The 18,310-nt window shown below is 43.1% G+C and overlaps 1 protein-coding gene across 2 annotated transcripts in view; it reads left to right on the top strand.

Moving 5' to 3' along the window:
• Nucleotides 1–18,310, top strand: part of MAST4 (microtubule associated serine/threonine kinase family member 4) — a 414,690-nt gene that overhangs the window by 92,012 nt on the left and 304,368 nt on the right. For both annotated transcript variants that reach the window (XM_067569128.1, XM_067569127.1), the window contains exon 2: nucleotides 1,382–1,535. In XM_067569128.1, the coding sequence (XP_067425229.1) occupies nucleotides 1,382–1,535 (154 nt within the window). The remainder of the gene's footprint in view (nucleotides 1–1,381; nucleotides 1,536–18,310) is intronic.

Here is an 18,310-nt window from a genome sequence, read left to right as displayed (position 1 = left end):
CTGATGTTGATGGGGTTTTAGCCATCAGCCACTGACTTCAGTGAAGCCAGGATTTGACCCCATGGTGTCTAAGCACTGCATAGAGTTAAAGAAACATCCTGACACAAAATGGCATTTTTTCCTTTGTGCTTCTGAGGCAGTGGAGTGGGGTTTTGAAATATGAGCATTGATTCTGACCAAAGGTTTTATTGAAAAGATGTATTTTTTGTGTGTGTTTGTTCTACTGTAGTTCTGAATGCTATCCAGACTTTGGGCTCAATCTGATCCTTTCTAGCAAGTGATAAAATGTTTCCAAAGTTTTAAAGTGTTAGGGTAGAGACATTTAAATTAAAAACAATGAGATTACAGTGGATGTTACAAAATATTATAACAAAGTGCACAAATGATATTGGAGTCAATCATGTACATTACAGAAAATAATTACTTGGAAAATTCTCCTTCTACACTTACCACATCTCCACCTAGGGTGACCAGATGTCCCGATTTTATAGGGACAGTCCTGATATTAGTCCTGACAGTCCTTTTTCTTATATAGGCACCTCTTACCCCCCACCCCTGTCCCAATTTTTTACACTTGCAATCTGGTCACCCTACCCTTTGCTAGAGACTTTCATCTTTTTAAGAGTTCACCCTCTTTTGTGTCCTATCTCATATTTGTAAAATTTAGAACAATCTCCATATTAATCAAATTCTTGTCACAAGCAGAGGACTGTAATTTTGCATAGGAATAAATAGGAGGGATATTCTCCTAAATAACAAACATCCTTATTCATATTGCCCTTGAAGTAAAGGCAATAAGTAAATGATTTGAGCAGAATAAGCTTTAAATGAAACATTTCCCCTCAGGGTGTTAGTGGAATCTTAAGTTCTTGTTGGATCTTGTTTTAAATAGATTTCCTAGAACTTGTGGTGTGTTACATGTTGTTGTTTATGACATACTGCCATCTGGTGGCTCTTTATATAAAGTCACAGTATATACATTACATATAGAAAATCTGTTTAAAAGAATGATATTTAGGAAAATTGCTCAAAGTTACACAATGTTGGGTTTATGAAGGCTTCTACAGACTTAATTCTGGCTCTGTGTCCACCCTGAATGAGACGGGGGTCCTGCAGGGAAAAAAGTGTATGATCATATAATGAAAGACTGCATCGTAATATGCAAGGGTACGGATTTAAGGTTACACAGGCAACTGTAAACGTGGCATTTCCTAACTTTTTAGTGCTTCGCATAGCAATATATAATGTGATTTACTATTTTTTTTAACCTAACAGTAATGGGTACAAAATCTTCAGACAAATGTGATTTTTCATGTTGACAATATCGTTCTATTGTGGGATCTATCCTTAAAGATGATGCTTTTTTTCATTTTTTTTGCAGCTTGATCATATATTATCTCCTCCATCTATGCTATTTCGGAAGTCTAGCAACCCTGAAGTCTCTTCTGGCCCTGGAAAATCATTTAAGTTTAAAAGACAGCTGAGTGAAGATGGAAGACAGTTTAGAAGAGGAAGCCTTGGAGGAGCTCTGACTGGTAAGCATAGGGTGCCTGAAAACTAAAAGCACAGTTGATCTGTTTGGACACGATTTCTTTGAAGGTCCTACACTGTCATGCAGCATTGTATATGCATATCTGGTCTCGTTTATTGAATGAGTTTTTCTCCCCTTCACGCCCCTCAATGAATTTTTTTTTTTAGTGTGAAAAGACTGGGACCAGCCATTAGTGAAGATGCTCTCCGTGAGCTAAAACAGCAATCTCAACACCGAAGCCAGCTTTTTCAAAAGTGGTCAACCCCTAATAGCGCTTATTGTTCTCAGTGAAAGCTACTGAGTGCTGAACATTTCTGAAATTTGGCTACATCATTTAAGGGCCTAAATGGGAGCGGTTGATTACAGAACTCTTTTGAAAATCAGGCTTCAGAGTCCGCAAAATGAATTTGAAAAGGTTAAGTCCAACTAGGCAGAATTTTTGTAATGAATTCAGAAGACGGGTAACTGGGATGACCTAGATAATAATAGGCCTGTCAGCCTGACATCGACCCTGAGCCAGATAATGAAGCAACAGATACAGGTCTGTATTAATAAAGAACTAAAGGAGGGTAATGGTACTGGTGCAAACCCCATGGGTTTATGGAATAAAGAGCCATCAAACTTTTTTTTTTTTCTTGTGTATCTTTTTTTTTTTAAATGAGATTAGAAGTGTTTGGTTGATAAAGGTCATAGTATAATATCATTAGACTTCTGGAACGTGTTTGACCACACAACATTTTGATTAAAAAACTAAAGTGATGTGAAATTAATGTGGCACATAATAAATGCATTAAAGCTGGCTAATTCATAGGTCTTAAAATGTAATTGTAAATAAGGAATCATCATCAAGGGGGTGCATTTCCAGAGGCATCCAGCAGGGATTAGTTCTTGACCCTATGCTATTCAACAATTTTATCAATGACCTGGAAGAAAATAAAATGATCACTGATAAATTTTGCAGATGGCACAAAAATTGGGAGAGTGCTATATAATGAACAGGGCAGATTACTGGTTCAAGGTGATCTGGATTGCTTGGTAAACTGGGGCAAACTAACAATATGCATTTTAGTACAGCTAAATATATACATCTAGAAGCAAAAAGAATGTAGGCTATGCTTACAGAATGAGGGGCTCTATCACAGGAAGCAATGATTCTGAAAAAGATTTGGGGGTTGTGGTGGATAATCAGCTGACTATGAGCTCCCAATGTCATTTGTGCCCAAAAGAGCTAATGCAATCCTGGGATGCATAAACAGGGTAATCTGCTTTAGGAATTATTTTGGGGAAATTCTATGACCTGTGTTATACAGGTCAGATTAGGTTAGGGCAAAAGTCCCTGGGCTTAGTATCTGTGAATGAAATTGGCTAATTTTGGATTCATGAAGTTGAATGTTTCTAGCTCCTCTGACTTTGTAATTTACCATACGGTCCTGATTGTCCTTATGCACGTATTTAACTTATTACTATGAGTTGTCCCATCACTTTTCAGTTAGACTAATCACAGTAATAAACACATGGCTCAGGGCCTTACTGTGTCCATTCAAGTCCATATTGTTTGACTATGTCAAAAATTTCAGATCTGAAATTCAGATTAGAGAATGTGTGTCAAAATGAGTATTTAAAAAATCTTTTTAATGGTGTCTTTTTGGCTAATAATGAAAATTAATGCCACAATAGATGCAAAAGTGACCTGAGCTGTAAGTGTTAGTGCGTCCCTCTTGATGCCCATTCCAGCATTTTAAAATTTTAGTATTTACTCTACCTTTCACACCCTTTTGTTTTTGCTATTTTTCTGTAATTTGGGTTTTGTCCAGTGAGGCTGACAAACCTAAAAAGAAGCCAGAAATTGGTACGTTTAAAAAGGGGGGAGGGGCAGTAACGACAGTAGAACCCCATTTATCTGACCCTCCCTTAACTGGCTCTCTGCATTTACTGAATCACCAGGACACTAGGGCCAGAGTTGAAAGGTATCTACTGTCTCCACTAGATGGAGATGCAGCATCGCATTTTCCTATTCTCCGGTTTATTCGGAGTTTTGATGATCTGATCTGGCCCTGTTTCCAATTAGACTGGATAAACGGGGTTCTACTGTATGCAGAAGCTCTGAGCTCCCCACCCCAGTCTGGTAGGCGGAGATTGGAGGGGGATCACAGACGGCTCTGTGTGCCGCACTTTAACTATAAAAGAGATGCATGCAGCTCACGAGCCACAGTTTGGCCACCCTGCAATATTAAAACAATCATGTTCTAAGTTTCATCAATATAAAAATATATTGTGTTCTTTTTTTTAATTCTCTCGTCAGGGTTTTTTTTTTTTTTTAAATCTTTGTAACATAAATTGTATTTTCATGATTTTATATGTTTTATTGAAAGAGAAGTCTTTACCCACAGTGATTTATAAGCTCTGTGTGAATTACATCTGGCTTTTCCTGGCAAAAGCTACTCTACTCTAGACTGGTCCAACTGACTTAACTGCGGCTTTGTTGAAACTAGAGGTAACTGTATTCTAGTTGTGATTTCAACAGAATTTTTGCCCTATAAACTGAATAATGGTATTTGTAAATCAGATATTCCTTCTTTGCTGGGGAGTAAAGCTTTGCTGGGAAATAAAGCAGTGAAACACATCTACTGTGCTACTGTAAACTTGCTGGTCTCTAACACTGTTCTTGAATTTCTATCAGTCCTTCAAAATGAAACAGTTTTATATTTTGTCTGCTTGCAGCATGTGATAGATAGCTTTCAAGTGAGGGATTTGGGAACACAGTGAGTAATAGTATTTAACTGCTTCATTACTAAAGCACTTTTGATGAACTGAATACCCTACAGGCTTTAGAACCTCACAACGGCTGCACATCTTAATTGTTTTCATGATACTGATTGATTAAATCTAAATCACTCTGGCTCCAGAAATTTCTTAACATTATTTTTGTGACTGTTTGAACTTTCACAAATCAACTTACGTCAGTGTATATCTGTGTATATTTACAAACATTCTTACAACTGCCCTGTGAGATGGGGGTTGATCATTTGTGTTACTTTGTGCTCTCCCATCTGCTTGTACCCACCTATTGTCTCGTTATATACTCTAGGTTATAAGGTCTTTGAGGCCAGACAGTCTTTGTTCTCCATTTCTGGGCCAGGATCAATGCTTGGGAAAAGGTACTTGTACTGAATGCATATGACTGGTTCGCCAAAGTATGCCTAGACTTATCAGTTGGAAAGAAATTTCATCTTTAAAAATCACATAGTTCTGATTACCATCTTGCTTTACTCACAGCTTTTGTTCCATTAATTTTTTATTAGTGGCCACTGGACTGAGAACCACTAGCACAGCAGTAGAAATCACTAGTTTGGAAGCAGTTTGGAATACTAGCTTCCAAATACAGTGGTATAAAACACAGGCTGCAATTCTAACAGTTAAATTCTTTACATGATTTTAGCAAGCAATATCTTTAAGTGTGGGTGAGGAGGGAGAGCAGCGGGAAAGATGTTAAAGAGAATAATGTTTTAAGTCCGTCTTGGTTCTTCTTTGGTCCAGGACTTTGCCAGGGCTCCATCGTTCATAGGCTGGATGGGCTGTTGATCCTGTGGGTCTATCAGCACCACACGCCAATGTTTCCCTTCCTCAGTCAGTGGAAATTGGGCTGGTGCTGGGCTCGGCACAAGGGACTTCCTTGGCACTGTGGTCTTCATTGCTGTTGGTGCCGCCAATGTTACTGTCGTGGCACTCACTGCCTTTCACTCGGGCACTGCCAGTCAGCTCGATATTGCTGCCGACTTTGGGGTCGACACTGCTTCCAGCACCAGAAATGATGGAGGTGTACTCAGTGCTGCTTCCATTGTCAGCACCAGTTCCCTTTTCATTCTGGGCTATGCATGAGTCAAGCCAGTAACTTGCACCCTCAGGGCTGGTTCCACCTTTATCCCCTGAAGCCTGGGATTCCTCAGCATCTAGGTCAGGATCTTCCTCCTTTTGCTTTCCATCGCCTGACCTGCATCAGGTGCCATTTGTGGAGTGTTATGGGTACCAGGATTGGCACTCATCTTGTGATCAGGACAGGGGCCCTCTGGCTCAGGGCTTACTGGCCACCATTGCACTATCCATATCAGTGGCCTCCTTGGAATCCATGGGATGCTCCTCAGTCCTGGAGGCCCCACTCCTCATGTCGCTCTAAGGTGAAATTATTGGGTGGGTCTTTTGTGGTGACTGTCGGTCTGCCACAGGCCCAGGCATTGGTGAACCTTCCCCTCATGGAGCCTCCAGAGTTGTCCTGTCCAAGTCTGTCAGCCTGGAGCAGGATCTGGCTCAGTTAACTGCTTCATCTTATACCCTGGGCAATTCTGTGGTGCCTGGCTCTTACTCTTCTTCAGAACTAGAGGATTTCAAGACATACTAGGACCTTTTGCAGTGAAGTGCTGCTTCCTGGGTATTCAAGCAGAGTTCTTGCAGGAGAATACCCATAAGTTTTTGGATATCCTGCAGTCATTTGCCCTGAGAAAGTAACTCTTTGTATTCCTAGAACCTGCTCAGGTTCTCTGGAGCATGCTGGTTTTGGTACTGCCTACTGCGAAGATCATGGAGAAATGGTACTTCATTCTGGTGAAGGGATTTTACTCCCATCTGGCCCCAAATTCCCTGGTTCTAACCACGATGAACGATTGAGCCTGACAAGGCAGATTTAAGTCCACTTCCAAGGAGAAGGACTCTAAACGGATGGACCTGATGGGTAGGATGATTTACACTTCTTCCTTGCAGATGTGCATTGCTAACCAGCAGGGGTTGCTGTCCAAATATGACTTTGTGAATTGGACAGTTGTGTCTAAATTTGCAGACTTGTTGCTTGAAGCCTTGAGTGAGGACTTCTGGGCATTTTTCAACGAAGACTGCTTGGTGGCTAAAACTTCGTTGCAGTCTGTTTTGGACATCATGAATGCTTTGGGTGCAGTAATGACTTTGGCGGTGACAATGAGAAGGGGATCCTGGCTGTAGAATTCAGTCACAGGTCCCAATGTGCAGCAGTCCATACAGGATTTGCCTTTTGACGGCCGAATGCTTTTTTTGGACAAGATGGAAGACTCGCACTCCTTCAAGGACTCTAGGGCTACCCTACGGTCTTTGGGGTTATATACATCAGCACTGCAGAGGTTCCACTATGGTTGGCGGCAGCAGCAGTACTGTCTGGAGCACGTGTTTGGGCAGCCTCTCCCACCCACAATGCATGTCATACTTTTCTGTACTATATCGGGGCTCGGTGGATTAGATACTTACCAACAATATCACTGTGATGTATTATGTGAACAGGCAAGGAGGAACCACTCCAGATGCTCTGCCAAGAGGCAATCAGGTTGTGGCAGTTCTCCATTGAGGAGAGTATCACTCTGATAGCTGACGACTTGCCCAGAGTCCAGAATCATCTCACGGAGCATCTAAACAGGATTTTTTCCCTGACTCACAAGTAGTCCCTGAAGTCAAGTATTCTCTGGGTCAGTGTCACAGCTTGGGGCATTCCAGCAATCAACTTGTTTGCTACAAGGGACAACAGGAAATGTCATCTGTTCTGCTTGTGAGGGGGCCTCAGTCCAGGCTCCCGGTCCAATGCTTTCCATCTCAGTAGGCTCTCCTTTACGCTTCTCTTCTGATCATCCCACAGATCATCCTCAAGATGACAGTGGACTGGGCCAAGCTCATTCTCATTGCTGCAATGTGGCCGAGGCAGTGCTGGTTCTCTGACTTCACGCTGTCAATTCAGCCTTCCGTGCCCCTTCCTTTCTATCCCAATCTGCTCTCACAGAATCAGTCGCACCTTACATCCCAAACTCAGCTCCCTACAGCTCATGGCATGGCTACTTTGTGGCTAATTGAGGAGGAAGTATGGTGTTTGGCTACTGTTCAACAAATCCCACTCAACAGTAGAAAGATGGCCTATATGATGAATGAGCCTATATGATGGCCTATATGATGAAAGAGAAGTGGTTTTCAGTGTTGTTGTTGGCCCACAGAATTCAATCAACTCTGGCTTCTGTCCAGGACATCTTGGAGAACTTGCTGCTTGTTCAATTGCTGGGGCTTGTGCTTAGTTCATTGAGAGTACATCTGGCAGTGATATCAGCGTTTCATCCCCCAATTCAGGATGGATCAGTCTTTTCCAATGCCATGGTAGCAAGATACTTAAAAGGGCTTATTTTTCTCCATCATCTGCTCTGAGAGCCTGTTTCTCTGTGGAACCTTAATACGGTTTTAGTGGCTTTAATCGGACCTCTGTTTGAGGCCCTGCATCTTCTCCCTTTCTGCTTTTTTGTCAAAAGACTGCATTCATGGTGGTAGTGATAACATCTGCAGCGAGCGTCTATTAATTGCAGATTCTGTTGGCAGAGCCTCTTTGTGCACAATTCTCTAAGATCAAAGTGATTTTATGATCAACTCCCAAATTTTTGTCTAAAGTGGTTTCTCAATTTCATTTGAACCAGGTTGTATATTTACCTGCATTCATCTCCAGAGGGACAGCATCTCTATACGTTAGATATCACATGATGGTCTAGCCTTTTATCTGGACAGGGCTAAACTATTTTGTTCTTCACCTCGCCTGTTTGTTTCATATGCAGATCATATTAAGGGACAAGCGGTCTCTTCACAGACTATCTCTAAATGGATAACATCCTGTATCAAGACTGTATATGAAATAATTTTGGTTCTGCCTCCTCAGTGGATGTGAGCTCATTCTAAGGGAGTGCAAACAATATCAAATGTCTTCTTTTTAAATGTCTCAATTCTGGACATTTGCAGAGCTGCTACATACTCATCCCTCCGTACATTTACGATCATGATGCCATTACTGCATCTTCCAGGGTGGATGCAAGCTTTGGAGAGTGGTCTTGCAATCCTTGTTTAGATAGACTCTGAATCCTGCCTCCTGGGATGGGTACTGCTTGTGAGGCACCTAAATGGAGCACACAGCTACATCTGCTCGAAGGAGAACTGGTTGCTTACCGTAACTGTGATTCTTTGAGATGTGATGCAGACGTATTGCATGACCCACCCACCTCCCTTCTGCATCAAAGTCTGGTCTCTGGGCATTTGGTGTGAATGAACTGAGCAGGGCCGAGGCAATGCTGTCTCATAGCCAGGGAAAGGCTATGAACATAGGTGCTGGAACTAGAGGTGCGGTGGGCGCCTGGCTTGAAGTGGTTTCCATCATACACAGTGTTTACAGTTCAATTCAATGGCTCTCAGCACCCCCACTATAAAAGTTGTTCCAGCCCTCCTCCTCCTCCTCCCCCCTCCCCCCCCCCCACACACACACAGCTATGGACATGAGGTGTGAGCGCTGCCTCCTACGGGTACTGCTAGGCAAAAGTCTCTGGCTCTTATGCACAGGGTGTACACACACCTAAGTGGAATACATATCTGCATCACATCTTGAAGAACCACAGTTACACTAAGTAATGGTTTCATACCTAATCAGATGGTGCTTTTCAGTAGTTTAAGACAAGTATTTCTAGGTCTGATGGCTTATAAAAACATCAATAGTAATTTTATTACTGGTTTAACAGTGTTTTAGTTCACAGGGGAAAATAGTAAGTACTAATAGTAATGCACTGCAGGCTACTTTGTTTCATTCCTTGGTAAAAACTCACAATTTTGAGCCATCAGTAAGTATTATCACTAACAAAAACAAAAATAAATTTTAAATTACACTGGTTGATATGAGATCTGATATTACAATTCTCTCACGGGAGTATAACTTATTAAAACACTAATAAAGGTAAGCAGAGCTCTCTACTCTTCCAGCAATAGATCTTAGTTGAAGTATTGGCAGGCAGAAATGCTGTTTGTAGGTCATATTGTATATTTTACATACATATATATATATATATAAATAAATAAAAATGCTTTGTACAGTATCTAATATGGCTTATACAAACTCAAGGGATTTTACTTACTAATTGGAAACATTATTTTGATAAAACGAAATTGAGAATCTTCCGTGAGGGGAATTTAATAGGAGAAAGAATATGACAATGCTTGTGGGTCTTTACAGTGTGTATATATAACTGTCTCAAACTCTCTTCCCACCTTCCCTTCCCCACTACAGGGAACCTGTAACTAAACAGCATTTACTTGTGGTGCACTTTGACTGCCATACACTTCCAGTTACAAGGAGGGAAAGTTTTCAAAGCATGAAAAGTAATCTGAGCCACCACATGTGAGAGTGAATTGTGTCTGCTGTGGCTGTTGAAAACCGTTAAGCAGTTCTTGGTCCCTCTTTTACTGACAAATAGTGACTCCTTGATGAAGACTATCTACTGGGCATCCTGAAACACACACAATAGGCTAGCTGGTCCTCAAGAAATAATAACTTGATGATAATTATCATGCTAATTACTGCTCTGTCTAATTTTTCATTCTTGGGCAAAAAGCCATTTCCAGCAGTGTCGGATATTATAACTGCCCCATGTAGACCCTGCTGACATCCTCTAAAAAGTAGTTTAGTTAGCAGTAGCAATGAAGTGATCGCATCAGGGCGACTTCGCCTTCCACGACCCTGGCTACGCGTTCAAGTGCATAGCCCCTGCTGCAGTGTATAGTATCGCAGCTTCACTGCTGCTGTTATTTGAGCTAGCTTTGATCTAGCTATGTAGATCAAAGCTAATTGGGTACATCTGCACATCTATCACATCTCCCAACTGCAGTGTAGACATACCTTTTAGGCAGTATGCACATTAAAGAGAGTGCAAGTATGACCATATAAATGTGCTGTGCAGATGTAAAGCAGGGGTTACACCAGAGCGACTTAATTAAATATGTATACATGTCCCAAGCTTGACTGAAGACCATATGTTATATGTAACGTACACGTTCAAATACACAGAACTTTCTCTACTTTAAGAGATGGAAAGAAGATTGTTCCTAGCAAACAATAAATCTGCACACAGACACACCTCCCCCGTTGCTTTACTGCTCTGTCAAAAAGGGTGCTCAAAAGGAGAGGATATTGTGGGGGGGTAGGGAGGTTAAGGATCCCCCGCCGGTCAAGCATGCCTTGCTTGCTACCAGTTCTCTCCCATTCTATGACTGGAGGCTGTGTATCCACAAACATCTCAAAGCTAAACACAACTCTCGTGGGAAAACATGTCAATCAAGTCTTGCATAGGAGACTTACCAATTTTTTTTTTTTTTTTTTTGCAAAATCAAATGTTCTAAACTAATATTTAGACCAATAAAAATCTGATTTATATTATTTCTTTAAATCAACTTTTTTTTGGTCCAAGCAATAGATTTTTATCTGTCTTGTCTCAGTGAGAACCTAAATGTATATACAAAAGTAAACTCTGGTTTTTAAATTGCCTTTTTAAAATTTCCAGCAGCCCAGAAATTGGGACTTTAAAACTTGTTTCTGATAATGAGAAAAGGTGGTTAATTGAAAATCTGCTTTTCTGCAGTGGTGGGTTTTCCTGAGTTGTAATAACTTCAAAGGGTTGTCTACAATCAGAGGGTTTTTGGGGAATTGTTAGTATCAACAGAGTTGCTACAGGCTTTAGTCTGCATGTTCAGAGACATTTAAATGGAATTCATAGCAGAAAAAGGTGCATTTCTGTCTTTTTCATGGATGTGTCAGTATGAAGGAGATTAATGTGGCTAGCCAGTCCCAACATGTAAACAGGTGTGTTTGATTTCCTTGCTCCATTGTTCATCAGCCTAATGGACCATAGTAAATTATTGTAAAATAATTTAACAGATGTTTTTTGTTCAGATTGTCCAGTTGCTCTGAGATATTTGAAACCTGCTTTCTACCTTTAAGATTCAATTACATGCCATAGTCAGGGGTTTAAATCCTGTGCGGTATTGCAGGTAATTCCATGGTCTTCCTATGCTGTCCTGTTAGAGAGCTCCATCACTTCTATTCCATAGTTCCTTCACAGGTACTGGGAAACAGCTGTGTACAGCGCACAGATATGCATGCTATTCTCCCCCACTGATGCTGAAGGGAGATTTTCAGTGTTTTGAGAGTAAATTTTCCTTTTCCTTCAGGTATTATCTTTTGCAACTGCCTTGCTTGCTTAGACGCTTCTGTATTTGTAAGTTTATTATTTCATGTCTTGGTCCTAATATAGAGTTGATATAATTTAAAAAGATCTAATTATTAGCAGACAAAGAACATAAGCACTCAGTCTTCTTTTTCCTTCTTGGTTAGCAGCTTTAATACTCCTTGCTTTCAGTGTTTCAGAGACCCCATTATAATTGCATCCTTTTGATTAGCCAAGTTCTCTGTTGTTTAGATTGTGATGATATTAACTGTAGTTAGACATCAGCCATAACTTAATTATTGAGTAATGCAGACATTTCTTTACATACTAACAGTACTTTGCACATATATTAAAGCACCTTTTATCCAAGGATATCAAAGCACTTTACAATAATTAAGCTTCATCATTACCCAGTGAAATGAAAAAATATGAATTTTTGGGATGGGTAAATCAAACCTGCCAAGTATAGCTTGTTCTGTGTGTCACGCGTGCATTTTGCGAGCCTTCCCATATCTGATTAGGTGAAATATTTCACTGGAGGGAAGCACTCTTTAAACAGCCTTTGGCCTGTGTGAAGGTGCATGGAACTGGGAGCTAGAAGATTATGGTTTCTGGTGGTACCGCTTGTACTGGTAGGTGTTTAATATATCTGTGCAGTTCACAGCTCTTTTTTTTTATCTTAATATGGCAGGGGGCAGGCTTAAGGTATTCTGGTGTTTTCCAACATTCATGTGTTGCTGGGCTTTGCAGCCTTAATACTTTTTAATGTAACTTTCCTTAATGTAATATAGACATCATTATAGGGCTGCATACCTCAGAGTTCCCACCTGTCAGTCACCAATTTCAGTCCAGTTAAGTTCAGTAGTGGTTAAATTGTTCCCATATAATGGATATTTGGCCCCTTATGAGATGAGTTTGGAGGATCTCAGTTTTAGCTCCCACATCACAAATTCATCACCATACTTTGCACTAGTAGCAGACTTGCCAGAAAGACCAAGGACTACATAGGCCATGGAGAATGAGCTATCCTGCTTATCCCTGCTCCCTTGAATCATAAATTGAAGCATGTTGGTAGGACTGTATGTATTGGCTGAAATGCCCTGCTGCCACCTTATAGATAAGTATTTACTGGGGCTATTGATCCAAAGCGTTTTACCAACTCTAAATCACACCATTAAAAAAAAAAAGTAGTGTATGTATATTGCTGAAAATGCAAATTAGGTAATGAAATAATTTGCATAAAATGTCAAATTCTGAGACACAAAACATTGTAACTATTGAAAGTGGAGCCTAAAGAAGCTAATGCAATTGTATTTTGAAAATTTATCTTTAAAAATGGCATCTTCTTAATGCACAGACTTGTTCCTTATGTATATTACTTCAGTGACAGCGTTTTTACCATGTTTTTGCTTGTATTAGCGCTGCCCAGTCAATGCAGAAAAGAGGAGAAGTGGATACTGTTCCCTTCTCTGCATCATCAGAATGGTTCCAATTAATTATTTCTGTACAACTCCCTGAAGGCAGTGGGGTTTCATACAAGTCACTGGGGATATAGTTTGAAGACAGTGAGGTTGTACAAGTTCTGGAGCCAGAAGTTGGCTTGTAGAATCTTAATTACCGGGCATGATGCATGTGAGGCACATTGATCTATTTGCAAACTAACCAAGACTTGAGTTCCACTGGGAATTTTTATCTTGTGTTTTGATTTTCTAGGCATCAATGTAAGTTTTTTTTCAATTCCATACATACTTGAGCAAGGGTATATCCCAAATGACTTTCACCTTACTAATGCACTGAGTGAGTGCAAACCTAGATGTTTATTCAGGTTAGTCGGTATCCTCTTTCACGTGTTCAGCCAGTTGTCCCTGACTGTAGCTGCAGGGGTATCATTTATCCAGCTGCTGACAGAAGGTGACAGTCCAGCTTTCAAACTGTATAGGCACTCCGTTACAAAGGGAGAGAGGATTCAGTAGCAAGGCAAACCACAACCCAGAAACCCATTCCAATGACTGTCAGGCACTTACTAAGGCACTTTGTTGGTTTGTGTTGAACTGTTTCCACCAGCAGCAGCAGTAGAGAGGGAGGCGGTAGAAGGAATTTTACATGTTGTGTAATGACAAACGGAAAATAAAACTAATTTTATGTATGCAATATTTAAAAAGCCCTGTGCAGACAAAGTAAAGACATTCTGCTGTGAAGTATAAATATGTATATTTTTAGAAAGGGTTTTTGATGCACTAATGACTCAGGTGATGTTAGCTTGCATTTGTTATTGTCACTTTCAGTTGTCAGTCAGGTCTTTTAATCAGCCCTTATAGTCAGGGATAAATGTATTTTCCTATGTGCCCCTAGCTAGATAATCACCCTGTTCTTTGACGTTAGTGTGTCTGGATCCTGCATCAGATGATGATCAGAAATTAGAGCCGAAGAAACTGTATGCCTGTCTCATTATTTTGCTTTTAATTCCTCCATTGCTGCTTAATTGTGCTTGTGTCAACACAAGGCTTAAAGTTTACCATTGAGATCAAAGCATACTAAAGCAGCACCAACAGAATATCTGATTTACCATCTAGTAACAAAGGGTTCTTATTAAACATGACTTGCAAAAGATGGGGTTTAAACCCCTTTTAGCTGTTTTATGATGTATAAAGATGGCCTGAAAATTATTTAAATCCTCCCCTTCTCTCTGCTTGATTTCTGTATTCTCAACTAAGGTCATTTACATTGTTTTTCTTGGAGGACTTGTAGATTACTGGAAAGTGGTAAGTGGTAAATCTGACTAATTGAGAGAATAATATTCTGCTTCTTCTTTGAGAAGTGCCCCACTCCAGGTGCACCTGTGCCTTTGGAGATGTTTAGATAGCAGTGCCCGTTCAGCCCACATATGCCTCCTACTCAGCCTTGTGCCCTGCACCATGGCTATATAGTGCTGTGTGGGCAAACAGCCTTCAATTCCTTCTTAACTGCCTTGGTGTGAGATGGAGCCTTAGCTTACTTCATCTTGATCTTACTTGATCTTACTTGATCTTACTTCAACTGTGATCCCTCTCTTAGGTTACTTAGCAGTTTAGTTTCTTTTAGTTCTTCTCTGAGTGATGGTCCTTATTGTGTTCCACTGAGGATAATGTGCATATGCCATGCGCCTGGAGCTAGAGTTTTCAAAGCAGTAGTGTCTGTCGATCCACGCATGCGTTCCAACATTGCCTCGTGATTTTCCCTGAGGCATTAAAGGGCAGGTGGACTGACTGTGTCTTTAGTTCCTTCTCACTGCTGCATGATCGGACTTGGAGCGTCAGCTGTCCCCGCACCCTTGGGGATGGATTTTGCAAACTTTTCTCTTAAACTGTTTCTGTACTTTCTTTATTTAGGATTTTGTTGTTTTTATGTAGTAGTTCTCTTGTTTCTGCAAGTTTTATAGGATTAAGGACTGGGGACATCACTCCAACGGTTTCCTGCCAAATAGTCCACAACTACCCCTGCTCCTCCCCCTCTGCCTCCCAGGACCCATGTCTTCATGCTGAACATAGTCAGGATTTCTGTAGTTTTCTCTAGTGATTTTCTTGTTTCTGAAAGTTCTGCAAATCTCAAGACTTGGGACATCACTTCGGCTGTTCCCCACCGAGCGACTCTTCAGCTCCCACCTCTGGGTACTGGAGTATGACGAAAAGGCCAGCGTTCAAAGTTTGCACTTCCTGCTCTCATTTGTTCTTGTTCCGTTATGATGGAGAGCGCTCTGCCTGGCTTCTGATACAGGCCAGGTGACCCTCCCTGTATGCTGGTCTCTGAATAAGTCAGTGCCTTAACAACTTCAGTGCCACTCTCTCCTAGGGTGTCTAAGAGGAAGAGCCAAAAATCCTCTCAAAGACTTTAAAGTACAGACTTCGAGCCCTCCAGGTAGGGAATCTACCTCAAAGAAAGCATGATCGCCAAATGAATCAGCTATTCCGGCACCCACTGGTTACCAATCTGGTATCCACGAGGTTGCAGTTTCCTCAGGTACTAAGAGAGTCACTAAGCCCAAAGACTCCTAAGGTTTTGGACTCTGACAGGTCATTGGTGACATCATAGATTGAAGTGGCAACAAGATGTCTACCTCTTCTTACTTAGAACTGAAAAAGGCCAGTCTGACGCTTACTGGACACTCCTCAAAGCATGTAAAGTCTACAGTACTGTCAGCTTCCTCAGCCATGATCACATCTGCCCAGGCTGCTGCCATGGTACTGGCAACTGTCTCGGTACCACAGAAGTGGCAGGACGCATGTACGGGCCGAATGGGCACGGCTATCTAAAATCTCTGATCGAAGGTGCATGAGAGCACCCATAAGGACACACATCTTGAAGAACCACAGTTATTGCGCAGGGTGAGTTACCTTTTCTTTTTGACTTCTATTTAACACATGTCTAAGATTTGGGGGGGGAAAGGTATTTGTTAAAGTCTTTCAATTAGTTGCTAATAATCCATTACTGACTTTGGAGTCCTCCAACAAAAGCAAAGGTGAGAGGCTCTTTTAATAGGGAATGATTGGCTCTCCCATACACAGCTACCAGATGTGTGTAGCCATTCACCCCACTTCAATCTTCATGTTAATATTTTGTAGCTTGCATCTGTTGGTAACAGACTCTGACTGTAGAGCTAATATAGAACATTGAGGAGTGGTATAGTCTGAAAGAGGCCTAAACATTGCTCTTGTCATTCAAAATGTAGTAGTTCTTTGAGTAATTGTTCATGTCCATTCCACTATAGGTGAGTGCACTCCACTGTGCACAGTTCCCGGAACTTCTTTCCCCTTAGCAGATCCTGTAGGGCTGGCTCTGGTGCCCCCTGGAGTCCCACGCACATGCTGCAGTATATGAGGCACTGCTGGCTTACACCCTCTCAGTTCCTTCTTTCCACCCATGACAGTTGCTGGAACTAGCCTTGCTCTCTGCAAGTACTATTCCCCTTCTTTGAACTCTTTGTTATTTGAAGTACTTTAGTTAGTGTTAAGTAGTGTTGTTAAGTGTAGTTAGATAAAAGTCCCTGAGGGACTTAGAGCGGCCGGGCCACGCCATGGTTGCCTGAATTTAAGCCGTGTGCCTCCTGCGGGAAGGTTTTCCTGCTCCGTGACCTCCACGATCGGTGCCTTAAGTGCCTTGGGGAAGAGCACAGAAAAGATAAATGCAAGGTCTACAGGGCTTTTAAACCGTGGATCAAGGACCGAGAGATCTGGTTAAAAGCCCTGCTCATGGAGGCAGTGCTTCGCCTGGCATCTGAGCCATCTCGCTCCACCTCGTCACCGAGCATAACCTTGGTGCAGAGTGCACCGCAGGCACGGGGATCAACTCGGCACTGAGCAACATCCCCGGTGCCGAAGAGGAAAAAACTGCATGGAGTGCGGAAACTCCCCTTCGCCATTGGTACGGGCAGGGTTGAGTGCGAAGATGCACCGACCATGGCCCGTCGAGTCTTCTCCGGTGCCTACATCTCCAGTTAGGGAGCCTCCCCTGACTCCTGGGAGTGGGAGAGTGCCCTTGCCGACGCTGTGTGCACCGGAAGCTTTTCAGGCGGCAAGAGCCTTGTTGGCCTTGCCTATGCCACCTCCGCGTACCCCCTCCCCTGCCCAAGGAGAAGGGGCCAGTGTCCCGGGGCAAACCCGCATTGGGTCCCCCCGAAGGGCAGTGGAGATCCCCAGTATGGGGAGGAAGATCTCCTGCCGGACGGCCACGGGGGGGTAGAGCGAGGACGCTCCCCCAGCAATGGCTCCAGGTCGGTGTCGTCAAGCCGGCCTGCTTCGACTCAGGACATGGAGTCCCCCTCTCTGCACCAATGTCCATCCCCGACACCGGAGGCAGTACAGGCCAGGAGGTGGCACCGGTCGAGGTCTGCCAGGTGGTGCTCTGACAGCTCCTGCTCCAGATCCCCGGCACTGAGGAGTTCGCCTGCACCAAAGCGGCACAGAACCCGGTTGCCATCGGAGAACCTGGCACTGCGCAGTCCCTGACGCAGAACCCGGTCGATGGAGTCCAGCTCAGCACCGCGGAGTTCCGAGAGGCGCCCATCTCGGTCACCAAAGGGCAAGCAGCACCACAAGTCATTGGTACCGAGACGACGCTCCGGTACCTCGAGCTCTTCAGAGTGCATCTCCACTCGCAGGCACCGCTCGCGGCAATGGAGACGGTCCTCATCATCCTCCAGGTTGGAGGCATTGAGAGGATGGTCCCCGGCATGGGAGGGCACCCAGGACTGACGACGTGCACGGCACTGCAGGTCCAGTGGCTTGGGGTGCCACAGGGGGGACAGTCGTCAGGACACCCAACATGACCGCAAGGTGCCACAGCCAGTGACGCAGTCAGCCCCGGGTTGGCCCCAGGGTCAATGGCCACAACAATGGCCTTATTGGGCCCATGGCGCATCCAGATGGAGCCGGGGCCACAATTCATCCTGTCATCGGGGGTTCAGTCCGTGCCTCTGGCACAGGAGAAGGCCAATAGACACCACTCCTCGGACGAGGAGTCGGACCCCATGGAGGGACCTTCTACGGGTGCATCCCTTCGTCAGGTGGGGGAGCACCCACAGGACGTGCCTCGGCAGTCCTTTTCCTCCTCACTGGACAAGGCAGTCTCCCAGGGCCACATGACACCACTGGAGGATTTCAGGGCGCACCAGGAGCTGCTCAAGAGGGTGGCCTCTAATGGGGCTGGAGGTGAAGTAGTTGGAAGAGGCGGATGATAGCCTCTTCAATGTGTTGGCAGCGGCTGCCCCAGTGAAAGTGGC

The sequence above is a fragment of the Emydura macquarii genome, unplaced genomic scaffold (genome assembly GCF_026122565.2).
Source record: "Emydura macquarii macquarii isolate MOO-44397 ecotype Brisbane River unplaced genomic scaffold, CSIRO-AGI_Emac_v2 contig_2897, whole genome shotgun sequence".
Taxonomy (NCBI): domain Eukaryota; kingdom Metazoa; phylum Chordata; order Testudines; family Chelidae; genus Emydura; species Emydura macquarii.
This window is presented reverse-complemented; position numbering and strand designations above follow the sequence as displayed.